The following is a 26,730-nucleotide window of genomic DNA, read 5'->3' as shown; positions in this document are numbered from 1 at the left end:
CGAAGAAACGTATTTTTCGTTAATGAAATTTTAAGAAAATATGGCATCTGCACAAACTCATTTGTTCGCATATGACATATGAGGAAACATATTTTTCCATAGATGTATAGCAAAGAATTTCACATATACATCTTCGAAAATTCACTCGCATATATGAAAATCCCTTCCCCCTGTATACTCAAATGATTTTTTGGTATGTCACATACGATTTTTGTAGATATGATAGATTTTGGTAGATGCAAATGACTATTTTGGTCAATATATTGATATGATAGATTTTGGTAGATGCATGACTATTTTGGTCAAATCGCTAATTTTTTATTAAATATTGAAAAATAATAAAATATATTTTCTTAATTTTATTCCCCATTCTTAACAGTGTAATTACTAATTCAGAACTCTTGCACTTATTAATTTGTAATCTGCAAGAACCCTAAGAAACCCTTGAAAGAATTCATAAAACTCTCGTAACCCAGATTTATTTTTCCTTGTTTTGAAGGGTTTACGTACACCCAAATTTGGCGTTATTCATTGCCATGAACGCAGCAGCGACTTCTCATGCTCTGCCCGGCGTGAAACTCCCAGAGTTGACAACCTCCAAATTCAACCACAATTCTTCGGTGTAAGTTTTATATACGAATATCCCCATGTACAAGCATGGATGCCATTCAATTGAGTGTATGCTGTGTAGTTTATGTTATTAGTTTCGCCTGATCAATTATGAAATGGTGTGCTTCCTTTGAACCCTGATTGGTAATGAAACTGAAATCGGATCGGTAAGGAAATTGAATCCTAAGTCTATTGGAGATCCGTGCGTTAGAAGCTATATTATAATCTGGTTCTGTAAAATTTGTCGAATCCATAGCGTTTGATTCTCATATAACCTGTATATGCTTCATATCTTACAATTTTAGGTTGTTAGTATTGAAATTATTCTGAAATTTAGTCATGCCTTTGTTAATCTAAGTTAGGCATCACTAACGTATAAACGAGCTGTGGTTGGATCATTAATTCTATTCGGAAAATGTTTTAGCTCTTTTAAAAGTTCACACACTTGATGAAATTGCCTCCTGTTTGTTATAATTAAACTAAAACATCCACCTACTTCCTCTACTTGCAGTGTGTGTTTCCATAGAAAACATCAAGTTTCTGTCTGCAGCCATACATGCAAAGCATCTGGGAACTCCAATTCAACTGTCAGCAACCTCCAGAAATTAAAATTAGATGAACCCATTAAGAACATAGGTTTAGCTGGAAAGAGATTTTGTTCTGTAGGGGTATGCACACATCCTTTGAATGAAACTGAATCTGATTCACATGTGGAGGATGAAAAAGTTGGAGTATTGCTTTTGAATCTTGGAGGCCCAGAGACACTTGTTGATGTTCAACCCTTTCTCTATAACCTGTTTGCAGATCCGGTATGTGTATTTATACAAATAATCCTCCTTTTTGAAACTCTAAAGAAAGATTCACTGCTAATTTAGTTCCAATATTTTTCATCATACTAACAGTTTTAGTGTTTGGGACAGGATATTATCCGTCTACCAAGGTTGTTTCGTTTCCTACAACGACCTTTAGCACAAATCATTTCTGTATTAAGAGCAAGAAAAAGTAAAGAAGCATATGCCTCAATTGGAGGTGGTTCACCTTTGAGAAAGATAACAGATGAGCAGGTAAGACATGTTATTGCTATTGTTGATGTTTGTGTTTTCTAATCGACTTTCATCTGATTTTTATATTGCATTTCATTTCAGTATATATTTATGATTATAGCTGTTTGTTGTAGGCTAGTGCTCTAAAATCAGAACTTGAAGCAAAGAAATTACCTGCTAATGTCTACATTGCAATGCGTTACTGGCATCCCTTCACTGAAGAAGCTGCCCAACAGGTAGTTTAACTTATTATAATTTGAAGAATAATTGGTCTGCTATCAGGGCATTTCAACACAAAAAAGTAACATTAAAGATTACCATAAAGTCATCATCAATTGAGATTGTTAATAATGATGTTTCTTTTTTTATCCATGACAGATTAAGAGTGATGGGATCACGAGGCTTGTGGTGTTGCCTCTTTACCCTCAGTTTTCTATTTCAACAACCGGATCAAGTATACGTGCACTTCAAAACATCTTTAGGTAAATTGCTTGATTTCATTTTCTATGATGTTTTTGATTTTAAAACTCTGATAAGGGCATTAATTTGAGTCACATCACAATCACATGCAGGGAAGACAAAGTTTTGTCTAAGCTTCCTGTTGCCATTATCCAGTCATGGTATCAAAGATATGGTTATATAAAGTCTATGGCTGACTTGATTGAAGAGGAGTTGCTAAGTTTTAATAGACCTCAAGAGGTAAAAGCTACTTTATTGATTGCTTTTAAATATTAAATACCCTGTAATCTCAAAGTAGAAGTATAATAAAAGGGTGAACCAAGAAATAGCAATGTCATCCAAATAGAAAGCAATCTTCAGTTTTATAATTAGGTAGGTAATGATATTGTAGTTGCAACAGCCAACAGCTTATGTGATTTGTGATTGTAGGTAATGATATTCTTCAGTGCTCATGGGGTGCCAGAGACGTACGTTGTGGATGCTGGTGATCCATATAAATATCAGATGGAGGAATGCATCGACTTGATAATGCAGGAACTTAAAGCAAGAGGAATTGAAAATAATCATAGATTGGCTTATCAGGTCACCAATTCAAATTATTTATATACTTGTTCTTCTGATCTTTTATATATATAACAAGTGTTTCAAACCATAATAATATAAATATGTTTTGATTCCCTTTATCAGAGTCGAGTTGGACCTGTGCAGTGGTTGAAACCTTACACTGATGAAGTTCTTGTTCAGCTTGGCCAACAAGGTGTCAAGAGTCTTCTTGCAGTTCCTGTTAGGTATATTTATTTTATCTTCAAGGGTCAAATGTGTAAAATTTAAAAACTTAGCCATAAATCAAACTCAAAGTGTTATCACTAACTTCATATGGAGTACAAAGGAGTACGGAGGGACTAAAATAAAAATCGGTTTGTTAAAGAGTTATATTTTCAAGAAACAACAATGTACTCTAATTGATTTGTTTATTTGTTATAGCATTTTACTTAGTTTCAATTAATTTCTAATTTAGGCATTAATAAGAAACTAAAATGCTATAATAGAAATAAATTGAAATCCACTATATTTTTGTATTAAGACAAGTTCCTACATAAATGATTTATGAAATAATGTTGATGTTTGGTTTGGGATTTTGAATTGTTAGCTTTGTGAGTGAGCACATAGAGACACTGGAAGAAATAGATATGGAGTACAAGGAGTTGGCCCTCAAATCAGGTGTTGAAAACTGGGGTCGGGTCCCGGCTCTTGGGTGCACCACTTCCTTCATTGCTGACCTGGCGGATGCAGTGATTGAAGCGTTACCTTCTGCTACAGCCATGTCAGCATCCTCGTCACCATTAATCAGTAGCAGCAGCTCTCAAGAATTTAAGCGTGATCCTGTTGGATACGCGATGAAGATATTTGTTGGTTCCTTTTTGGCGTTTATTCTGCTTTTATCTCCCAGAATGCTGTCCGCATTCAGGAAGCCTGTTGTTTAGAAGAGTTTGAATGAGGAGTAATAATCAGCTATGCGCAAATAATTATCTTTTTTTTTTTGTGGGGGGTTTTGAAACTTTGCTTTTGTTGCATTTTGCGGATGGGTTTTGGAACATGTGAGATATTTTTGCAAACAGGACATGTAGATATGAAATGGGAAGAAAGGGTTATGTTGTTCCCATGTGCGTATCGGTATCACCCGCAATTGATAAAGCTTGTAATTAATCATATATATTTGAACAAAAAGTTTTGTAAGTTACGTTATGTCAATTATGATATCTTTCATAAATTATAGTGAAACAAATTAACATGAATGATAAAAACCAATTCAAACTCACGCGAATGGGTTACTTTTTTTCTCTCACTCCCGGTCAGATCCCCATATTCCCTTAAACTACCTTCTTCCTTTCTTCCACAGTAGAGCCATTGCCACCACTGAAGCCACCAAGTTGGCAACCGATGCATTAATGATTTTGTCCATACATTCAAGGACTGTGTTTAGCCATTCATTACAAATCATTTAGAAGCTTCTCAAAGCATCGGAACCACAACCTTTTTGGCATCGTTATACGAGCATTTAACCAGATCTATTCCAAATTCATCATCATATGAATTGAATTTCTGAACCACATCAATGTATTGAGCTTATGGAGGCTTTGCTTCGTATATCACTATTAGGACCACGACCCGAATCATTACGAACCAATAATCTAAAGCAATCTTGAACTCGAATTTCAACTTTAGTCTTGACAAAAAAAACTTTATTAATTTGTATCCTCGTCGACATTAGTTGCATCATTTTTCTCATATTAAACAATTGCTTCGAAAAACAACAAATCCTCATTTTCAACATATTTTTTAGATCAAATTTCATGTATTCCGCCAAAATCATGTTCATAAATTCTTTAGCTTGAAGATCCAAACTTCTTTCATCATCATGTTTTTTTTTGGTGTTTGATTGTGTATGCCATGGTAAAAAATTAGTACAATTGGCGATGGAATGCCCAAGAGAGGTTTCAAACCATATTTCCTTTCAAAAATATCTTCAAATTTCGGGATTGTCCATGGCAGATGGGATGGTGAATGAACGATTTTAGAGGAATAAGGAAGGCGGTAGTGGAAACATACATGGGTCAATGGCGATAGTGGCAGAGCTAAGTTGGGTGTATGGCAATAGTTGGATGCAAAATAATGACCTTTTAAAAGTGAAAAAAAATTGATACCCCTTGCATACATCTGTAGTCCATAGTCGGTCAAAAAGTTTAAAAATAATGACACTTTCAAAAGTGAAGTTGATGCCCCTTGATGCAAAATAAATAAATAAAAAAAATAAGTGACTTTTTAAAACAAAAACATTTTAAAACAAAAGCAGTTGGTGAACCCTAATCAAGATAATTTCACGACACCCATTTGTTGCGTGATGTTTTATGTGTCTCACGATATGTTTTGGGGTTTTTTTAACATATTAATCTAATTGACACATCAGTCTAATATAGTCTTTTATAGAGTTTTTAAACACTTGCACCTACTTTTGACTGGAGTCTCTTCGTTTTTTTTTATTTCACCCATTACTCTGTCTCTCTCTCATGTGACGTCTGACTTTTATAATTATTGTGTTATACTTTATAATATATTGTAACATACTTTTTTGAGGTAATATTTTCTTATCAACGGGTATAGAAAAAAATTGTGGCTTTATACTTCTTTTATATTTTATATATATATATATATATATATATATATATATATATATATATATAGAGAGAGAGAGAGAGAGAGTCAAGATCAAATAAGAAGGGAAATTTTTGTAGGAAGGTAAGAAGTTTTTTTTTTACATATTTTTTTAACGAACATACAAAATGAATCATTAGATGATTCAAAACTAAGATGATTCACTAGAAAAAATTCTCAAAAAAACATCTTCATGATTCATTTTTAAGTAAATTAAGAAAAAATTCACTTTTATGACAATTTTAGTAAATAACAACGAAATCATTGTATAAATGAATCATTTCATTTTTAAGTAAATTAAGAAAAAATTCACTTTTATGACAATTTTAGTAAATAACAACGAAATCATTGTATAAATGAATCATTGGTGTGTTTTTTGGAGATTTTTTTGGTGAATCATGTTATTTTTTATTCATCTAGTGATTCATTTCTTTTGTTCATCAGAAAAATATGTAGAAAAAAACTTTTTACCTTCCTACCAAAAAAAAATTTTTACCGGATATATATATATATATATATATATATATATATATATATATATATATATATATATATATATATATATAAAATTTTTTATAATTAATGATATTAGGGTATATTAAGTTTGTGGTTTTTTTTCTCGTTGTAATAATAAAAATGATAAAAATTAATCAAATGATAATTACATGACAATATTATTCCCGTTGTAATGTCGAATATTGATATTTGGTTTAACACAATGAGGTTTTAATTTTTTATTGAGTTTTTATCATCGTTTTATTTTATTATTGTTTTACTTTTTAACTTGTTTAATATAAATTAATTGATAATTTTTTTTCCGCAAATAAATATTTAATGTGTTTTCTTTCGATAAAAATAGTATTATACTAAAAAAATATAGATAGTTTATTTTTTGGCTGACTTGTTTTTAATCTCATTTTCCCTCCAAGCCTCCACAATAATCAATTCATTTATATATTTATTTATTGTTAGCATTTTCTAATGATTAAAAATTATATTATTTTTTAATATAAACTCAATAGAACTATTTATGTTTACTAAAAAGGTATAAAACGTTCGTATGCAATTAATGATTTATGTCCATCAAAACTAAAGACACAAATGAAAAATATAAATTTTATCAAGCAAAAGGTTATCCGAAAAGTATGAGTTAGAAATGGTTTTTAAAAAATTACGCCATTTTTTTCGTAAGATTTGTTTTTCTCTTTTAAAAAATCACAACTATTTTTTATTTTAATAAAAAATAAATTTTAAGTTATTAATATTAATACTAAAAAAAGTTACTAATAAAAATATAATTATTATATAATAAAGTTTTATTGATTACTCTATGATTTAAGGAAGTAATGATAAAAAAAATACTAAAAATAATAATTATATGCTAATGATATGATAATAATAAAAACCATCAATGCACACAATACAATATTTTGGGTTTAGACATCCTATAATAACTTTTAATAAACATCAACTTATAATTAACTATTTATAAACTACTTTTTCAGAAAACAATAAAAATTCAACCAATAAAAATATTTTAAAAAACAAAATAAGGTGTCCATATAAAAATTAGACTAAAGGGAGTGGGAAGCGCTAAGCCTCGCCACTGCCCTCGCTCCCAATACGCTACTCCATCCCTTTGGTTATGCTAAATGACTCGCTGAGAAGAACTCGCCAAAGAGCTAGGGAGAGGAGAGAGAGATAAATGGGAGAGGTGATTGGATCTTTCCTTTTTTTCATGATTCACACTTGGTTTGCTTTATTCTTTCTCTTCCAGATAAACAATTAGGTAAATACAGGACTGAATTGGCATGTTTTAATCTTTGACAATTTCACAAATGGGTCAGAGAAAGGGGGAGATAAGAAATGCAGCCCATGTATTCGACGAAATGCTGCTGGGAGGACAAGACACAAAAATCTGAATTTAATAGAATTGGACCTCCAAAAATCTCAGATTTACACATTACACCCCATCTTAATTCCTCTCACAAACCAAGTTTCTGAAATTACTAAAAGGACCCTGCATTTAAATATTATACTTATTTTTATGTAATTGATTTATATTATATTAATTGTTGGTGGTTTAAAAAAAAATTGATTAATATTTGTGCATAAAAAATGTTTGTGTATTAAAATAAAATAATTCAAATAAATTAGAAAAAATAGAGTGTTAAGAGTGTTACGACTCCCTACTAAATGTTAAGATTAGATGATAAATGAAAAAAATGACGTAGCATTCAAAAAACTAATATAACAAAATGCTAGAAGTGTTATCACTCCTCTTAGCCCTTCCTTTTAGGCCTTAGCCCTTAGAGCCCTTAGAGATGTTTTTTTAACCAAATCCTTCTATTTTTAATGGTTGAATAACACCCAAAATATTTTATTGTGTGCAACTGTGCATTGACGGTTTTTATTTATTTTTTAATAAATCAATATCTGTGACCAGCAGCTCAATGTCACGGTTGACCAAACCCAGATCCTTCACCCATGTTAGCATCGCTTGTCTCCTCCCTCAAAGATTCAGCAAGTCAGAACAAGTTATCAAAAGCATTCAGCATTTTCTCTCTCATCATACAACAAACCCACAATGCCTCGTCATCTGATTTCTTGTTGCAGTCATTGGCTTCTCTTCTTGCATGTTGTTCGCAAGTTAAAGCAATTTCACAAGGTAAACAACTACATGCGTATTTGGTTTCTTCGGGGTTTGAAAAATCCCGTGTTTTGGTTCCAAAGTTAGTCACGCTCTATGTTGATTTTAATCTTTTCAATGATGCATATGTCGTTACCGAAAGTTCAAACATTACGCATCCGTTGTCTTGGAATGTACTTATTTCTGGCTATGTTAGAGCTGGGCTTGGGAAGGAGGGTTTATCTGTGTATACAAAAATGATGGAGAAGGGAATTATCCCTGACAATTTTACTTATCCGTCTGTTCTCAAGGCTTGTGGCGAGGAGTTTGATTTGGGTGTCGGGAGGGAGGTTCATGAGTCGATTATGAAATCGGGATTGGAATGGAATTTGTTCGTGCACAATGCATTGGTGTTCATGTATGGAAAATGTGGAGACTTGAATGTTGCACGAATGCTGTTCGACGAAATGCCTGTGAGAGATGAAATTTCTTGGAACTCCATAATTTCAGGGTACGCATCACAGGGCATGTGGAGAGAAGCCTTTGAGCTTTTCAACGATATGCAGAACCAAAATGTGGAAGTGAATGTCATCATCTGGAATACCATTGCAGGAGGCTATTTGAAGACAGGAAACTATATCCAAGTACTAAAGTTACTTTCCCAATTGAGGACCTCTGGTAAATGGGATCCAGTGGCTGTGATCAATGGTTTAGGTGCATGTTCCCATATTGGAGAACTGAATCTAGGCAAGGAAATCCATGGTGTAGCAATTCGAACATGTTGTCATGACTATGATAATGTAAAAAATTCATTAATTACAATGTATTCCCGGTGTAAAGATCTTAAACATGCACATACTGTATTCCATTTGGTCCAAAACAAGAGTGTAATCACTTGGAACTCCATAATATCAGGATTCTCACACTGGGACAATTCCGAGGAATCCTCATTTCTATTCCGGGAGATGCTTCTTTCCAGTGTTGACCCCAATTACGTGACAATAGCAAGCATACTTCCTCTTTGTGCACGTGTGGCAAATCTACAACATGGTAAAGAGTTCCATTGCTACATTACAAGGCACGAGGGATTCAAAGATTACTTATTACTATTCAATTCTCTTATTGACATGTATGCAAGATCTGGGAAAATCTTGCTTGCTAAAAGACTGTTTGATTCATTACCCAAAAAGGATGAGGTGACATACACTTCACTTATAGCTGGTTATGGGATTCAAGGAGAGGGAAAAACGGCTGTTGATTTATTTGAAGAGATGATTAGGTGTAACATAAAGCCAGATCATGTGACCATGGTTGCTGTTCTTTCAGCCTGTAGTCATTCTGCTCTAGTTGACCAAGGTCGAACTTTATTCGAAAATATGTCCTCTGTTTATGGTATTGTGCCTCGTTTGGAGCATTTTTCCTGTATGGTTGATCTTTATGGGAGAGCTGGCTTATTGGGAAAAGCAGAAGAAACAATGAGAAAGATGCCTTATGAGGCAACACCTGCCATGTGGGCAACTGTGATTGGAGGTTGTCGGATTCATGGAAAGAAAGAGTTAGGAGAAATGGCTGCTGAAAAACTGTTGGAATTGCGTCCAAGGAATTCGGGGTATTATGTATTGGTGGCAAACATGTATGCTGATTCTGGGAGTTGGGAGAAATTGGGTAAAGTTAGAGTCTTGATGAGGGAATTGGGTGTTAGTAAGGTTCCTGGTTGTGCTTGGTTGGATGTAGGAGGGAGGTTTATGCGGTTTTTGGTGGCTGATACTAAGAATGTTAAGGCGTTTGAGATATATCCTTTGTTGGATGGATTGAGTCAACAACTGAAAGAAGCTGGTTATCTCATGTCTGATGATAAAGATGAAGTTATGGGGTTGTAGAATGATGATGATGAATGAAAGGATGAGACTGGTTCTAGGGCTATTTTTGATGAAGAAGATGAAGAGGGCATATAATTTGTCCCATTGACATTAATCCCAGAGGACCTGTTTTCTTCACTGCTTAATGATATCAGCACATATGATAAAACAAAATATCATTAGTACATGTACATATAGCTATTTTACCTCCTTTCCTCTATTGTTGTAGACACAAATTCTTTAAAGGAAGGGTTTACAATACAAGATTACCCATGAAAAATGGATGCACCAGATAGGGTCCTTCATTTCATCCCCAATCTTGTTTTCAGGTATCATATTGTTTTTTTTTTTTCCAAGAGATTTGAAATAATATCTGTATAAGTTTCATTCTTAAAATGACATCAGCTCAATATGGACTTGTATTGAAATTCTTGGTGTTGGTTTTGCAATTATATCCTGATGATTGTAGTATCATCAATCATGTTGATACTGTTTATTTTAATAAGTACATGATACATTCTTATTTCGATTCCAATGGAGAAGTGGTAAAAAGAGGAAACAGTTGTTGTTGGTTATTGCTTCATGTAGCTCCATGCATTTTACTTTAGGGTTAAATGCAACAAAATACTATCCTTATTTCATTTCTTTCTATTACATTTACAGCATTCCACCTTGAAAAATCCACCCAATTATAGCAATATCATACAAGTAACAAACCAATTTTCACTGCCATAAGTGAGTAGGGTTTTCAAAGTAAAATGCTATAGTTTGATAGATTTTTTTCAAAGTACAAAGCTATAATTGGTAAAGTGAATTTGGACTATAATTTGTGATTCTATTGCTATAATATTGGTCGATAAAATCGCACAGTTTTGTACCATAACAAATAAATATTTGAAATTACATTGCTATTTCTTTCCTTTACCCCTAATATTAATCAGCTTAATTAACCTATGGTTTTCTTAATCTGGGACTCATTAGAGACTAGACTTATTAAGAGAATGAAACTAGGTAAATAAATTGTTCCTATAACAGAAGGTTGTGATAGATGGTTACATAATAATTAATAGTTTTGTTTTGTTACCAGTCTAACCAATTGATTCAATGATATAGATACTATTATTAAACGGGGGACTTAATCAGATGTTCGCAGAGGAAGAACACATAAGAAATACAGAACACATGTTCATGTTCATGTTGCTGATATGTACGATGCTCTCAAGTTTGAATAAAAGCATTCACAAACCGTTTCCAGGGTATGTTTTATTGGTCCAGTGACTACGTTATATTTTTATCGTGGTGAAACTTTAAAAGTTTGATAAAGTCGGTAAGTGATGAGGATTCTTAGAATTTGATTGTTTTAGATTTAGATTATTATTTATTATGGGTTATCTTGGATTTAAAGTTTTTTTATCTTGATTTATTTATTAATATGACCATAATGGGAAGTCCATTATACACAAAAACCACACAATTTTATTTTGTTAATAAACAATCATAAATCTCCGTGACATTTATTCCTCTTGAAACTACTTTACATCGAATCAGTTTTAGGACGTGTTTGGCAAAAGTAGTTGTTAGTTGTTAGCTGGAAACGGGTAGCAGGTAGCGTGGAGCGGGTGGCTGGTAGTGGAAAGCTGTAACTTTTATTTATTATATGAGTGTTTGGCAAAAGTAGCTGGAAGCTTTTAAAATATTTAAAATTACATAAAAGGACAATTGATTAAAAATAAATAAATATATAAATATATTTTTAAGGGTAATTATGAAAATTGATTTCAAAAGTTCAGTAGTGTTTTGTTAAATGTTATATGAAGTAACTTTTAGATTTGGAGCGTTTTGTTTAAACTAAAAGCTAAACGTTCGTACCACCAAACGAAGCTTTTTGTTTAAACTAGAGTGTTTTGTTAAAAGCTAAAAGCTAGAAGCTTACAAACGCTTCTAAAAGCTCCGTGCCAAACATTAGAGTTTTAGAATTAGCTCGCGAATAGGCTCGCTAAGTAATCACTAGCGGTTCGGGTTGTATAACTTTTTTGTGTGTATGTGTAACGTCTTCTATAGATTTTGGATTAACCAAAGTTTTGTGTGAATTACCTTTTGATCAAGACAAAATGGTACATAGGATTAAAACTTGTAGAATATTTACCAACAGAGGAATAAGTCAATAAATTACCTTCCATTCATCTTTCTCCTACTTCATTGCGGTGGTTCTTTTTAATCGGGTAGACTATCTAGCCAAACTTCTTATTCTATTGTAGATTCGACTCTACAATACGCCAAGCATGTTGGGAAAACTTTTAATAGAACTGATATACTTATACCGGTCCGACTTGATAATATTGTTTTCAAAATATCACACGCAACTCACCATCCGGTATTAGACCAAACAACACCACAACTAATGTTATAGTCATTCCAAGCCCCATAACATAAGTAGATCTCTCAAACGGCCAAGTAGTTATCGCATATGTAAAAAAGAATCATGAAAAATAAGAGAAGTTAATATTAATGTTTTTTTTCCGTATGTATATGAACTTGTTTCCGAAGAAATATTAGTGTTTTTGGTTTTATATATGTCAACTTGTTATGCTTTTACATCGAGAAATTTATGATATCACCAAATATTTTGTTCCATGCAAGCATTTTGCATTCGTTCCAAGTTAGAAAAAGTTATACCCATGAATCAACGGGCTTATATTCGTAGACTAGGTAGTTCTTTTTTTAAATACCAAAAAATAGTGCTCATCATGAAACTTGAGCTCATCGTTGGGTGTGGCATTGATCATAGAGACTTTCATTAGGCTTACATCGATCATAAAGAAATTAAGGGAATGAACATAGAAGACAAACATCTGTAACGGTAAGGAGAGTGGAGACGATTACAGTCGAAGGTATGAGGAGGAGAGATCGTCCGCAGAGAAAGTGGAAACACAATGTGAGATTGGACTTGAAGGGGTTAACTACTACTAATGATTAGCTCTTACCAGAGGACATGACCTTATATAGGAAACAATCGAGGCTTTGAACTAGGATGCCTAAGTACTAGTGACCAAGAGCGGAGCCAGGATTTTAGGATATAGGGTCTTATATATATTAAAAAAATATTGGAATAAGATAATTGACAAATAGGAACTACATCGCTTTTGTTAAGAACCAAACTTCAAAACTTTTCAAACGAACATAAGAACTGATTCTCATATATTAATATCTTCTTCCGTTTGCAAAAATAATAATAATAATAAATAAATAGTTAATTATTTTCTTGCTCTGGTTTACCCTATTATTATAAGAATTAAGAAACAAATTAACCGATCATAATACAATCATTAATTACAAATTATATTGTTCAAAAAAATATTAACAATAAATAAAAAAAAAAAAACATAAATAAGTATTAACTAATAAGAATTAGAAATTACCTCTTCTTCAAATTGAAGTTTGTAAAAGAGTGACATGAAAGTAATTTGCACTAGTCTCTTTGTCAATTGTCGAAGATTTGTAAAATTATAATTGATGTATTTGTTATTGAAATGCAAATTATAAATGTTATCACCACAAAAATAAGGAAAGTGGGCTAAGGGGGACGTTGGGCTTGGAATTATTTTCTTTATTTAATTTTGGGCTTAAAATAATTAATAGGTTTACAAATAATAATAATATATAAGAAAAATAAAAAATGTTGGGGGGCAGCATACCTATCAATCCCTGTATTGCCTGTGCCCCCGCTTGCTTGTCAGTTTTCACCTACTTACTCATGTTTTTTTTGCTACTTTCAACGAGTGTTATTATTGTATGCTATTTGCTTGCTTTAGTGTTTTTCACCACTTGTTTATCGATTTATGGTATACTAATTGACCCTTCCAAGTTTCCCTACCTACTTAAAGACCTATCTCGTTTATCCGTATTTTTTAAACGTACATTATTTTTTCTTTTTTTCCATTGTGAACTGATGTTTTATATGCAATGATCTTTGTCTTGAACGCACTATAATATTTCTTTTTTTTATTTATTTTACCCTTTTTTGTATTTTTAGACTTTTTTTTTTCGGAGGTTCTCTAAGAAAAAAGTCTTCATATCCGATGATTATCTTACAACCCCTCACCTCATTCGTATGAGTATATAATAGTGTTGTTGAAACATGAGTCCACCTAACTCATACTTTTAATCAGTGTTTTAGTGACATTCAAATTTTGAGAGGTTGCAAGTTGATTTTTTTTTCTAATTAAGTTTCTAGTATAAGAAAGGTGATCATGAACAATTTTGGTGGTATTTATTCCTCCTTTTTATAAGATCTGCCCCTCTTCCATTAATATTGAGGTAAGATTTGGGTTAAGCCCCGATAGGGCACCTTGATAAAATATTGGTCGGTTTTGGATGGTTATAGGAACATTTTTTGTTTTCGGGTTCGAATATGATGTACCCTATCATATTCCCTATCCCCATTTTCATTCCTAATTTGGATTAAAGGTATGCAACATTTATATCTAAACATCTTGTTCTTGAGGAAAAGGAAGGAAAGGGATGGGATGGGATGGGATGGGAAAGAAAGAGAAGAAGATGGAAAGAGAATCTTATTAACTGCATTCGTGAGTTGCAAGAGAAAAGAAGTTTCATGTAAAATGACATTTTGATCCATAGTTAGGATTAAGCTTAAGGTGTAAGTTGTACCAAAAAAAATAGTAAGGGTAAGCAGCTATCTTTTTTCCCTTTACTTTCCAATCGGCCCAATTTTTTTTTTTTTTTTTTTGAACAGACAAATCTAATCTACTCCTAAGCTAACAACACCTATTCTACATATGTCCACAACGAGACTTGAACCCTCAACCTCAAAGAGGAAGGGCACCACCTGATACCGCTAGGCTACAAGCCCTTTGGTCAATCTGCCCAAATACAAGCGAATACAGATTTAGCTTGTTTCCTTCTTCATTACCCTCCCTTTCCTTCCAAAATAAAATAAATAAACTCTAGAACAAACTTTTCCTTCCTAATCCCTTCATTTCCTTCCCTTCCCATTCAACAAAAACCTTAACAACAGTGTAAAAGATTCTTTTAAACAATAAATTCACTTTTTGGAAGCAATGTTCGTATCTATTTCATTTTATCATTATGAAATCAGTGAAGACTATACAATTTACAAATTAAAATGATCATGCATAAAAGATTCTTTTTAACTAATATCTGATGTGGATGAACATCAGATTAATAAAAGCCTTCTAATATAGAATTTAAATCAACCACTAACAGGGAAAAAAACACATCTAAATATCATATCTTGCAAAGCATTTCCTTACAACAGAGTATCTTATTCTCTAATTATTCAATATCACATAAATCAATTTCAAAACCCACATGGATACACCACCCACCAAGTTAAATGATAAATAAACATTTGAATTAAATACAAATAAAATGTTAGCATTAAAAGAAATGAAATTTTAAAATGAGTGAAATATTTTATCATCAAACCGTGAATTAGATAACATATAAAAGTTTGTCTAGAAAATCAAGCAGATGAATTGGGTTAAACTCAAACAGTTGAAAGTCGGTTAATATATATATATATATATATATATATATATATATATATATATATATATATATATATATATATATATTCATTCAAATGTTAACAACCTCCGAAAGGATCAAATAGCGACACATTAAATGGAATGATGAAATGAATTTTATATTACTTGAGAACAACTGCTGCATTTCGAAGAGCAAGATATCTTTGCACATACTCATTAGGAAGCGATCTGATCACCTTAAACACTTCTGTGTTTGCATACCTCAGATGGGTTCTTGGGTCGCTATATGGTCCCTGCAAAATCATACATTTTATTTTACCACAAATACCAACCTACATATACATCTTTCTACTTTCTACTACATCATTAAGGCATATTGTTTTTTGAAAGATCCACACAAATGTAGTAGCATTGTCCTTTCATTAGGACATGATACTTTAAAAACTCTACCACTGAAAATTGCTTTCTATTTGCATGACATTGTTGTTATAGTTGGTATATGTTTCAAACTACAATCTTGTAATAGGGATAAGTGAAAGTAAGATGCTATGATAAACAAATCAATGGAAGTATATTGCTATTTAACCCCATGCCTAATTTACATACCTCAAATCCAGTTATATCACAAATTTGCTTCCGAGGGTGCATCGAAGGTGGAGATTCAATATTAACATCTGCAAAATGATACATACATGCTAAGTGAATAGATAACTATTGACATCCCCAAACAGTATAATGTCAATAAAAAAACATTGAACACCTTCTAAAAGGCAATCAATGACATGTTGGTTTGCATCTTTCTTTGGATTAAAAAACAATTTCGTTAAAGCTTTTTGATAAATTCTCTAATCTCAAGGTTGACAATCCTAGAAAAAAGAATTATTACGAATTTAGTCCCTTGATATCCTAACATGTACTCATGTTTATTCCAGTGATATACATACTGCCAAATCCTAATTCTATATCATCATCAAAAACATCATATTTGTAAAAGAATCTAGATAGTTATTTCACTAAATTTATTGACAATACTCCACATTATCACAAATGTGTAAACTGATGCAATATGAAACATATGGATATCCCAGGTTTTTAAAAATACAGATTGATAAGTACTCACAATTTGGTTCATCAGCAGGATAATTTTGGTAATTTTCAGCTTGTATGATCTGCTTGAGATGTTTCCAATGCCTCCCTCTAGCTTGACCTTTTGGGTACTTTTCGTACATCTGAATCTTTTTAAAACTTAGGTGAGTAGGTAACACCATCTCTGATTCTATCACCTCTTGCTCCATCTTACAAAAATAAACTCTCTCAATATAAATGATTAATTCAACTGTTGTCAAGTAATTTCATTTAAAAGAAATATGTGAAAAAGCATCAGCCAGGGATACTATAAAACCCTATTGTTAGATACAACAATCAAACCCTAATTCAAGATGGAATAGATGCTAAAGAAGTCTAAGAGCCAACCTAAAATTTCAGTAATTTCTAGAGAGTGTTTGGGATTGTGTTTCAAAACAAAAAACATTTTTTTTTGAAAAAAGTGCTTACCAGCTTATGTGGTAGCAAAATGAAATTTAAAAAAAAAAAAAAAAAAAAAAAAAAAAAAAAAAAAAAGTGTTTTGAATTGGCTTATGTGGTGGCAAAAATCTATAAGTTTATAAGAACTTTTTGGAGTGTTTGGTAAAAAGTGCTTATATGTGTAAAATGACCAAAAAAGCACTTATATGTGTAAAATGACCAAAGAATCTTTATATATTTTGAAATATTTGTTTTTTACATACAATGCCTTATCTTTAATCATTTACAATAATCTTTTTGACAAAAAGTTACATAAATAACATCACAATTTTTATTAACTTCAATAATTATTTAGATGATATATGTGATATTCATGCACATTCATCTTTAACAACATATGTCCATGATCATAAACTTCTTGCAAAACCACATAACCAAATGCAAGCCCAAAATGAAAGCAATTGCCAACAGTTCCTTCAAGATTGCCACCACTATAAGCTAACAGTCTACAAGAGTGTTCAAGGAAAGATTCAAGTAGCATTAGTTAAAACATGATCTAGCCACAGGAAACAACCCAAAGCCTTCTACAATAGCAGAGAACTTTAAACTATAATGAATAGAGCAGCAGCAATGAGCACAGGAAACCAAAAATCTAGACACTTCCCTCGGACATTTTATCAAACAGATTGTGTGCCTTTCTTGCAGGCATTCTTTAAGCGAAAATTACAAACAGAAATTCGGATTGGTTCAGCAAAGGTACTAGAAATAAATTGCTTCAGCAACAGGTACTAGAGACAATAAATTGAAATTACTTACTAGTGAGTTTGGTGTCGGATTTGGGATTGATCAGCGCAGGAAGTCTCAGGGAGGCGAGCTGGAATACTAAACAAGACGATAACAGGCCTTCTCCTCTTTTCCGTGCGTCTCCCTTTTAATCTTGATTTTTTTATCCCTAAAATCGATTATTGCAGTTCGAAATCAGGAATCCAATGTAGAAGCAAACTGACAAAGGAGATGGAGTCTACGGTGAATAACAGATTAGGAGAAGCAGCGGTGCTGGAGAAGAACAAGCCAGGTCGATGGAGAAGAAGCACGAAGAAGCGATGTCCGTATATTGATTATAGGTTACAAGAGGGCATTCTGGTTATTTTACTTTGACAACACTGCAAAAATGGTCTATTAGCTGAAAGTTGTTATCTTGGCTTCACTAGCCATCCAAATTTTTCGTTTTGTTGCAAAAATGGTCTATTAGCTGAAAATTGTTATCTTGGCTTAACTAGCCATCCAAATTTTTAGTTTTCTTGTTGGTTTATCCAATTTGCTTTAAACTTTATTATAATGATGATTTTGCCTATATTTTTTTTTAGTTTTTCTATTTATCTTTTCCTGATTAAAAGAAAAAGAAAAATAAATCAAAAAATAAAATATAACCCTACCCCTAAATACCCCCATCACACATACAAGACTCTATCTCTCTCTCACTCTACATTTTCGCCGAAAACCACCGTCTTGCCGGAAACAACCGTCATCATCGGAAACCACCATTGTTACTGCCACCATATTCGACAGAAACCATCGAACCCACTGTTGCAGCCACCATTTAAATCGGAAACCATTGAAACCAACACCTTCCTTCGTGATCTCTAGCTTGATCGTCTCCTTCGTCGACTCACAAATCAGTGTTTGTCAACTTCGGCGTCTTTTAGATTTATATTATCAGAAAAGAAGCCTTCTAGATTCAACGGTAACATAAATTTCATCCCCGCCTTCAGCCCTCATCGTCTCTGCCACCACTTACCGAGATATGAAGAGTTGGGGTTTTAGAGACTCTGGCTCCAGTGACTTTGTGTTCTTGAGGGGATTGTACACAACGAATAGATCCATATCCGTATCGGCGTTGCCACCTATATCATATGGATTAGATTAGGGGTTTCATTTCAACGACAAACATGTTCAGATTCGTACACGACGAATAGATCTACTACAACTCGACCTCGTACTTCGTCGATCTGTAAATAACGAACCTCAAATGTCGTTGGAAGGTGGTGTTCGTCGGTCTCAGTGGGAGAAGAAGGTGGTGTTCGTCGATCTGAGTTAGAGAGGATAGGGGATGAAGGGAGAAAGAAGTGTTGGTTCGGTAAAGGTCTTCGCAGGAAAATCGAGGGTGGTGGCGGTGGTAACCAGTGGTGTTGGTAGGAGTTGATTGGTGGCGACGATGTTGACTTATGGTAGTGATGTTTACCGGAGGGCAATAAGGTGAAGAATAGGGAAGACTAGTCTAGTAACAGTAATAGCATGGGGAGGGGTTGGAATGGGGTTTATTTTTTCTTTTTTGCTTTTTATTTTTTATCTGTTGTACTAAAAGAAAAATAAAATCAAAATAATAAGGGCAAAACCGTCAATTTAAACATTTTAAAAAAAGTTTGACCAAAACCGCAATAAAATAAAAAGTTTGGACATATGTTGCTAATTCAAACTTTTTTGGACCAAAATGACAATTTTCCGTAAGGATATCAGGGATGTCAACGGAGGCAAACGAGACGGAAATTGCAACCTCCGACCCCATCCTCGATAAAACCAAAATTTAAGTACAACAATTAAATTCGCACAGAGGAGCAGTGGTGGAACCACCATTTATATATAGACTTATAAAAATACAAAACTCCTCATATGGAGGTTAAAGATCATGAGAAGCAGCATGACTATTGTAGGCACGATTAACAAAATGGATAAATCATCTTCAAACTTGATTATTTTTGTAATGATTCGTTTTATAGATAAGAAAGATGGTTGTGTGGATGAAATAAAATGTGATAAAGTCACTTATTTATAGTGAAATTTTGAATCGACAAGATTGAAGTTTCAATAATTGAGTTAAGATCGACAGACTGACAAACTGTCATAAAAAATACCTAAATTAATAAATCATGTATAAGACAATAGGGTTGTTAAACTAAACCAAATTATTAAATTGGTTTTAGTGCTTTGAAATACTTAAGGAAATCGCTTCTTAATTGGGAAAGTTAAAAACGAATGGTAAAGACCACATTATATTCTTACTTGAGAAAACACTTAGCTCTTGTTCCTACAAATTCTTTATAGATTCCATTATGGGATGTGAAGAAGTCATAGATGGCTGGAGGTGAGGTGGTTGACGCTAGTAAAAAGAGAAGAAGTTGGATATAGTCGATGGTGACACATCAAAAATCAGGGTCGGGCCAAGCCTAGGGCAACAACAGTCATGGGGGCATCAATTTTATGGAGGATGTTATGGTTATCTTCAATTTGGGCCAATGTCACACCCCAAAACCAAGAACGGCGGAAATGTTCTGGGGCGGAGGACGTCATGTACAGTATCACAACACAGTATAATAGTAAACAAGTAAACAACATCATCCATTGCATTAAATATATAATTTTAATACAAGTGTGTTATGTAGTATATAAGACACCAAAATATGAATCAAAATATAAGATGAGTCTTGAAAACGCTCCATCTTCTCAAAATCTGGCATCGGTACCTGTCTACTGATGACCTGAGAATACAAGTTATTTTGAAAGAGTTTATCAGCATTAAAGTTGGTGAGTTCATAAGTATTTAGTGTCTGTGTTTGTTTCAAAGTGTTTGAAACGGTGCTTGATGTATGAATTTGTAAACGTTTGTAGTAAAAGTATGTGAATGTTTGTAAGTGTTTGTAAAAGTTTGTAACTCCTAGAAGATCCTATATTTTCTACTTAAAGTAGCCTTCTACCAAGGCACAACTGTTTTGAATGTTTGTTTCTCATAAAAGTGTGTAATTTTCCCAAGTGTAACTATCATTATCAAAATATAGTTTGTACATTAATGTTTAAGTGAAGTAATCACCAAATAAACGTAAATGGTAAATTAATGTAGTACTGTAGTGTTGTATTATAGGAACTACTGTTGTACTAACTACCTTAAACCAGATTTATATCAAGGTATTATGTGATTAATTGTACCATACTATCGATTTATGAACACGACAATGTAAGACGTCGAAAGTAATGACATTTGGCACCCGAAGACCTGTAGGTCCCGCTGTAGCTGGCAACAAGGTGTAGGATAGTCAATCCAGTATAGATCTATACGAAAACTCACGCTCTCCCTCCAGGAGATTCTGGTCATAACTCGGGCCATGACATGAAGGCATGCTCCGATACAGTGGATCACATTGATGGTATAGTGTACTTATATATGTAATGTATTGATTCTCATCATAATATTGTTGTATATGTTCTCATCATAGTATAGTTGTATATGTACTCGTCATAGTATAGTCGTATATGTACTCATCATAGTATAGTCGTATATGTACTCATCATAGTATAGTCGTATATGTACTCATCATAGTATAGTCGTATATGTACTCATCATAGTATAGTGGTATATGTACTCATCATAGTATAGTTGTATATATGTTCTCATGGTAGTAAGTACTGACTCATGAATGAACTGACTCTTATATGCTTCATTGAACTAGAAGTAGTAAGTAGTATAACTCTAAACTATACTTATTATAGTTTATTAGAAGGCTTGTTTGTATGACTGAATGTACTGAACTGAGATAAAAGTCTTTATATCTATACATATATACATAATATATAAGTAAGGATTCAACGACACTTGGACAAACAACCGGGTACTTTAAGTCCACAACCAAACAAAGACAAGAAATAAAGTGGGTTATCTCTCCTAAGTCCTTCAAAACTTATTTATATAACTATACATGTAGTAGACATGGTTTTAACAATATAAAAGTTGGAAAACTGTAAAAGAAAGATTTAGTATGAAAAAGTGAAATTGATGAAGAGTTTGACATGTAAAATAGTTTGATAATCAATTTGAAGTCATTTGTTGGTAAAACAGTTTAAAGTATAGAAATTCCATTTGTATGTTAGTTATTAATCATATGTGATTGATCCAATAACTAACATGATTTAACTTGTATTCCCCCTCCCCCCCCCCCCCCCATAAAAGCATTTAAAAACATTTATAACATTTCAAAGATTAATTAAGGGGTATAAACTCACCTGTAGTGAGTGGTATGGATGAACGGATGGTATAGGATGCTAAGTGTCAAGTGAAGACTTAAGCACACACATGGATCCTATTTATCATATAATAACACATATATGTAACCAATTAGTCATTTAACAACTAATTAACCAATTTAATGTTGGGTTTTGAGCATTCTAACACTCCTAAGTGTACATGCAACCCTAAATACCTTGGATCTATGTTTTCTCTATTATACATGCAAATATGAACTTCCAAGGTATTATCCTAATCTATCATACAAAACAATGAATATAACAAGATATAATACAAACCTCTATGATGTAGAAAGTCTTCATGAAGCTTGAGTGCCTAGTGCCCCAAGTGTGACACCTCAAATGGTTCACACAACATCAATTGCTTTTGGAATAACCTTGAGAGAAATGTAGAACACTTGAAATCGGCTAGCCCTTCTCTAGAATGATACTAGTACCGATTTTGGTCAAGAATAAGATGCATATATAGTTAGGGTTACACCATGTAAACCTTAATTGACATGGCCTTTCATTTCCATGATCCATGGGTACAAAACACCATGGAGCATCCATGAAGCATCATATGGGTTTTAGCCCAACTAGATAATCCATGGAGCATTAGCCCACTATATAAGTATGGATGATTTACACAATCAACCCATATATTTAATTAGTCTTCTTTTGATCACTTAATTAATCCTAGATTAATTCTTGATCAATACTAATTAAATAATCTTATTAATATATTAGAACTTATAATATATTAACCAACCTTAAGTGTTATTTCTCTTATTATAGTCTATCCAAATGCATGATGCCATGCAACCCAAATGGACCATGTCGGGTCGGGTCAAGTCTCATCAATTATAGTTATGGACTTAGACATTAATCCAACAATCTCCCACTTGGATAAGTCTAAGACTATTATTGTGTGTGACTTCAAGAACCGACTGGCAATCGTAGCTCTTAAAAGCTTCTGTCGAACTCTGACCTTGTAGATGAACTCTGACCTCTGTCAATGACTTGTCCATTAGATAAGGGATCATATATTCCTACATTCTGGATATCGTATGGACTGAGACATGGATTATAATCATTCTCTCTGTCCATTTGTTGTTTCCCGATTTCCGATTTATGACGACTGACTAATTGAACAAATCAAATCAGTCCTAGCCCGGCCGAGCACTTCCATTTATCATCATCAAATCATTGAGGGGCCCACATATATCGCTTTTATCCTGAAGGTAAAAGGAATGGATAAACTTCGACTCATATGGATTGTTCTACTACTTGTTGAATCATACACAAAGGCACGTTTTATGACATCGAGTTACCAATGCGTTTTCGTGCAATCAATGTATAACCAACTCATAGTAACAACTCATATCTCTAGGTTTGAAGAATATAAGATATTATCGTCTCACGATTACTCGTGATAAAATCCATGAAGTGATTCCAATGTGCGCGGGTTGAATCCAATACTCAGAACTTATGAGCACTCATGAGTGTTGTAGCACAACTTTTTCCACCAACTTAGACCTCTACAAGCCAATCCATGACAGTCTTGATTCATATCTACTTCCAACATATGACCGAGTGTGGATGGTTTTGAATAACTTAGTCATTCCGGAAGAATAACCTAGTTATTATGGAAGTCAAAACATGCAAAGTGAAACACACGAATAAATGAATCTAATATGGTATCAAAACCTATGCATATAAATAAAACACTTTCTATTTATCACTATACCGATTACTCATTATTCATTGTTTCGGTTATATTAACTTTATACTTGAATTAAAAACACTAATTGTCCCATGCTCCAAGCATGTACACTATGTTTTTCTAAACAATAGCTTTGTCATACACCAAGTATGCACTCTATGTTTATCTACGATCCTTACTTTGTGAAATAAACCAATTGACCAAACTTTCAATGATTCTAATTTCACACTCCCAAATCGAAATCTTGTTAGGCTTCTAAACTTAAATGTACTACCCTCTTGCAATGAATGTGTACAAAGTCACAAAGACTTGTCAACAACCATTACAGAGTATTCCAATGAAGACCTACTCCATGGACACAAAGCCTTATGTTCAAAGTATGCATTGCTTTGAACATGCTTCTTGCACTAAGTTCTTTCTAATCTTACACAAATTGCTTCTATCTATAGAGACAACTCTATATTCCCATTTTGACTACTACTTCTGAACAAGAGTTTCCTCTTTTCAGACTATGTCAATATGGCCCTTCCAAAATTCACACTATACTTCCAACTGTCCTTGAGCAACCAATCTTTGGTAAACCTTAGATTGTCCTCGACAATGGCTTAATCACTTTAGTCATATCCAATTCTAGACATTTTCCTCCTTAATACCCCAAGACATTTGGAAAATTCAGAAAGAATAAATATTATAGCACAAGTAATCGATCTTGTACCCAAAGTGAATGGGACACGATTCATGATGTTTCACATAAAGACATGGTTCTAGACCAGTATTTTGCCATAATAATTTTTTTTTTGTTTGCCATATTCTCAAAATTTTACTATGAAAAAGGATGTCGTAATCATAATCGAATTTTAAGAACGCAATATATAGAATTTTCTTAAGTTGAACCAATCCAACATGAAATTCAACATGAAATTCATATATATATATATATATATATATATATATATATATACACATTCTTGACTAAAGGTGATTAAAATCTCAATATAAGCTCTTTAGAATGATTATAAACTCAATATAAGCTTTTCATAATTGAAATGAAGTATAATTTCCTCTCCCTTAATTATAACAAAATAACTTTTTCAACCCCTGCAGTACTTTTGTTTTCTATAATTAACATTGTTAACTTGCAATACTTATCATAATTATCATGCTCCCACTAACATGATGATTATTAGCATAACACTTATGCTCCCACTAGCTTTGACATGTACTCAGAAATCAGCTATTGACTTTTTTTTACCAAAGTTCAAATTTCTGATACTAGATTGCTTTGATAAGACTTTATCAAAATCATACACCTTATCTTAGATAGCCCACAGGTGTGTCTAAAAAATTTCAAAACTATGAAAAGGAATGTCGTAATCATAGTCACAATTGGTTAGACCTTTGCTATTTCTCATAAGTCCATGTTAGTGTACACTACTAACGGCTTTGAGAATGCAAAGATTACTATCTACTTAAAAATCTACTTAGTGAAAGTGTTTCCTCATCATCATTTTCATGAATCGGAGAGAAACATTATGACACTTAGATTTTTATGGTGTATGAGTTCCTACCCATATGAATTTGTCAAAACCATAATCACAAGACAAGGTTAGTGACAAATCCAAACTCATACGGATTGAACTCGTGCAATCTTAAGTTCTTGCCATTTGGCAGCACAAGAGTCTGCCATAGCTTCCAAGTAGTTGTGTAACCAATTGAGGACTCTAAGAACTCATATGCAAAGCCAACTTTAACTAGAATGGGTACAAAAATGTCAACACGATAGGTTATACACCTCAAGTCGTGTGCTAGTGAATAATTCCAGATTTTATTAGACCTTGAGATTTTTCAAGACCTTTAAGACTCCCACTGTCCTCTTGACATATAAGACTCTCTTGTCACATATTCAAGGGATAGTGCGGATTCTTTATCAAGACAAACACTTCACATAATTGGTCTAAGTTGGTCTTTGTTTTATCCAAAACATCACAACTTACCAATTTCAAATGTACAAGAGTAGATAACCTTTTGCTCTTACATTTGACTAGTGTGACATCCCTAAATTTCACGGCCATAAAAGACCGGTTTGTTTATGCTTTATTTTAAAATCAGAGTAATCGTTTAAAGAAAAAGGTTGCGGAATTTGTTCCCAAAATAAGATATGATAAAAACTTATCAAAACATTTCTCAAATAGAATGTATTTTCATTAAATAATAAAACATCGGGATGTCATGTTCCGATACAGATACATAAGCATAAACAGAACATACATTCATTACTCTAGTGATTTACATCTCCTTTAATCTCTCAGTGCAAAGCAGCTTCGTATCAATACTTGTGATACAATCAAACTGAGTGAGTCAGGCTTGGGATCCTGGTGAGCATATAGGGTTTTCAACCCACAATATTATATCATATATATATATATATATATATATATATATATATGCAATCATCAAACAATCAACCCAATTACCCATCCCCGTTATCTCAATTTATTTCTTAAGTACCTTCCCTAAGGAATTATCCTAAGGGTCATCCCCTACATCGTATTTACCTCTCATCTCCTTACATCACATTTCCTTATATGTTTGTTCATAAGGACTTTTTCCTAAGGATCATCGCATGAATACGTAGTCACAACATCGCCTGGACTAGTAATTCATATTAAGGGTTAGGTTATCATTGCATGAATACGCAACCACAACATCGCTTGGACTCGTAATTCATAGTTAGGGTTAGACTATCATTGCATGAATACGCAACCACAACATCGCCTGGACTCGTAATTCATAGTAAGGGTTAGAGTATCATCGCATAAATACGTAGTTACAACATCGCCTGAACTCGTAATTCATCACCTACAGGTTATGAGCCTGCTGGTGTTTCCACGGGGTCATCTAGAATAGTCTGTGGTCGCCATCTATACTCTGGTAGATTACTACATCGCCAAATTGCCACATCGCCGATCAAGGTTATGGTGTCTCCTCTCATCTCACATCACCTATTTATCATCACCTATCTATCATCACCTTTCTATCATCACCTATCTCTCATCACCTAATTATCATCACCTATTTCTCATCACCT

The 26,730-nt window shown here is 33.1% G+C and overlaps 3 protein-coding genes across 5 annotated transcripts; 2 read left to right on the top strand and 1 right to left on the bottom strand.

Moving 5' to 3' along the window:
- The first annotated feature begins 394 nt into the window (after window positions 1-394).
- LOC145080375 (ferrochelatase-2, chloroplastic-like) lies at window positions 395-3,848 on the top strand. The gene is made up of 9 exons (XM_079023168.1): window positions 395-622; window positions 1,121-1,418; window positions 1,530-1,673; window positions 1,787-1,888; window positions 2,031-2,134; window positions 2,225-2,351; window positions 2,541-2,693; window positions 2,799-2,899; window positions 3,262-3,848. The coding sequence occupies exons 1-9, from the start codon at window positions 537-539 to the stop codon at window positions 3,593-3,595; spliced, it is 1,449 nt and encodes a 482-aa protein (XP_078879294.1). The 5' UTR covers window positions 395-536; the 3' UTR covers window positions 3,596-3,848.
- A 3,916-nt stretch (window positions 3,849-7,764) lies between these two features.
- On the top strand, window positions 7,765-11,162 carry LOC145080332 (Tetratricopeptide repeat (TPR)-like superfamily protein). 2 transcript variants are annotated; one of them, XM_079023166.1, is made up of 3 exons: window positions 7,890-7,992; window positions 8,117-10,141; window positions 10,926-11,162. In XM_079023166.1, exon 2 carries the CDS (start codon window positions 8,211-8,213, stop codon window positions 9,831-9,833), a length of 1,623 nt encoding a protein of 540 aa, XP_078879292.1. In that variant the 5' UTR covers window positions 7,890-7,992; window positions 8,117-8,210; the 3' UTR covers window positions 9,834-10,141; window positions 10,926-11,162. The 2 variants fall into 2 exon arrangements, with proteins under 2 accessions (XP_078879291.1, XP_078879292.1); XM_079023165.1 differs by having other exon boundaries at window positions 7,765-10,141.
- Window positions 11,163-15,094: 3,932 nt separating this feature from the next.
- LOC145080487 (chromatin-remodeling complex subunit) lies at window positions 15,095-18,033 on the bottom strand. 2 transcript variants are annotated; one of them, XM_079023177.1, is made up of 4 exons: window positions 17,681-18,033; window positions 16,461-16,575; window positions 15,947-16,014; window positions 15,095-15,633 (listed from the first exon to the last, which is right to left on the bottom strand). In XM_079023177.1, exons 2-4 carry the CDS (start codon window positions 16,567-16,569, stop codon window positions 15,502-15,504), a joined length of 309 nt encoding a protein of 102 aa, XP_078879303.1. In that variant the 5' UTR covers window positions 16,570-16,575; window positions 17,681-18,033; the 3' UTR covers window positions 15,095-15,501. The 2 variants fall into 2 exon arrangements, with proteins under 2 accessions (XP_078879303.1, XP_078879302.1); XM_079023176.1 differs by having other exon boundaries at window positions 16,461-16,635; window positions 17,681-18,030.
- Between the last annotated feature and the right edge of the window lie 8,697 nt (window positions 18,034-26,730).

Source organism: Lactuca serriola, chromosome 1 (assembly GCF_051521515.1).
Source record: "Lactuca serriola cultivar US96UC23 chromosome 1, Lser_US96UC23_V15, whole genome shotgun sequence".
NCBI classification, from domain to species: domain Eukaryota; kingdom Viridiplantae; phylum Streptophyta; class Magnoliopsida; order Asterales; family Asteraceae; genus Lactuca; species Lactuca serriola.
This window is presented reverse-complemented; position numbering and strand designations above follow the sequence as displayed.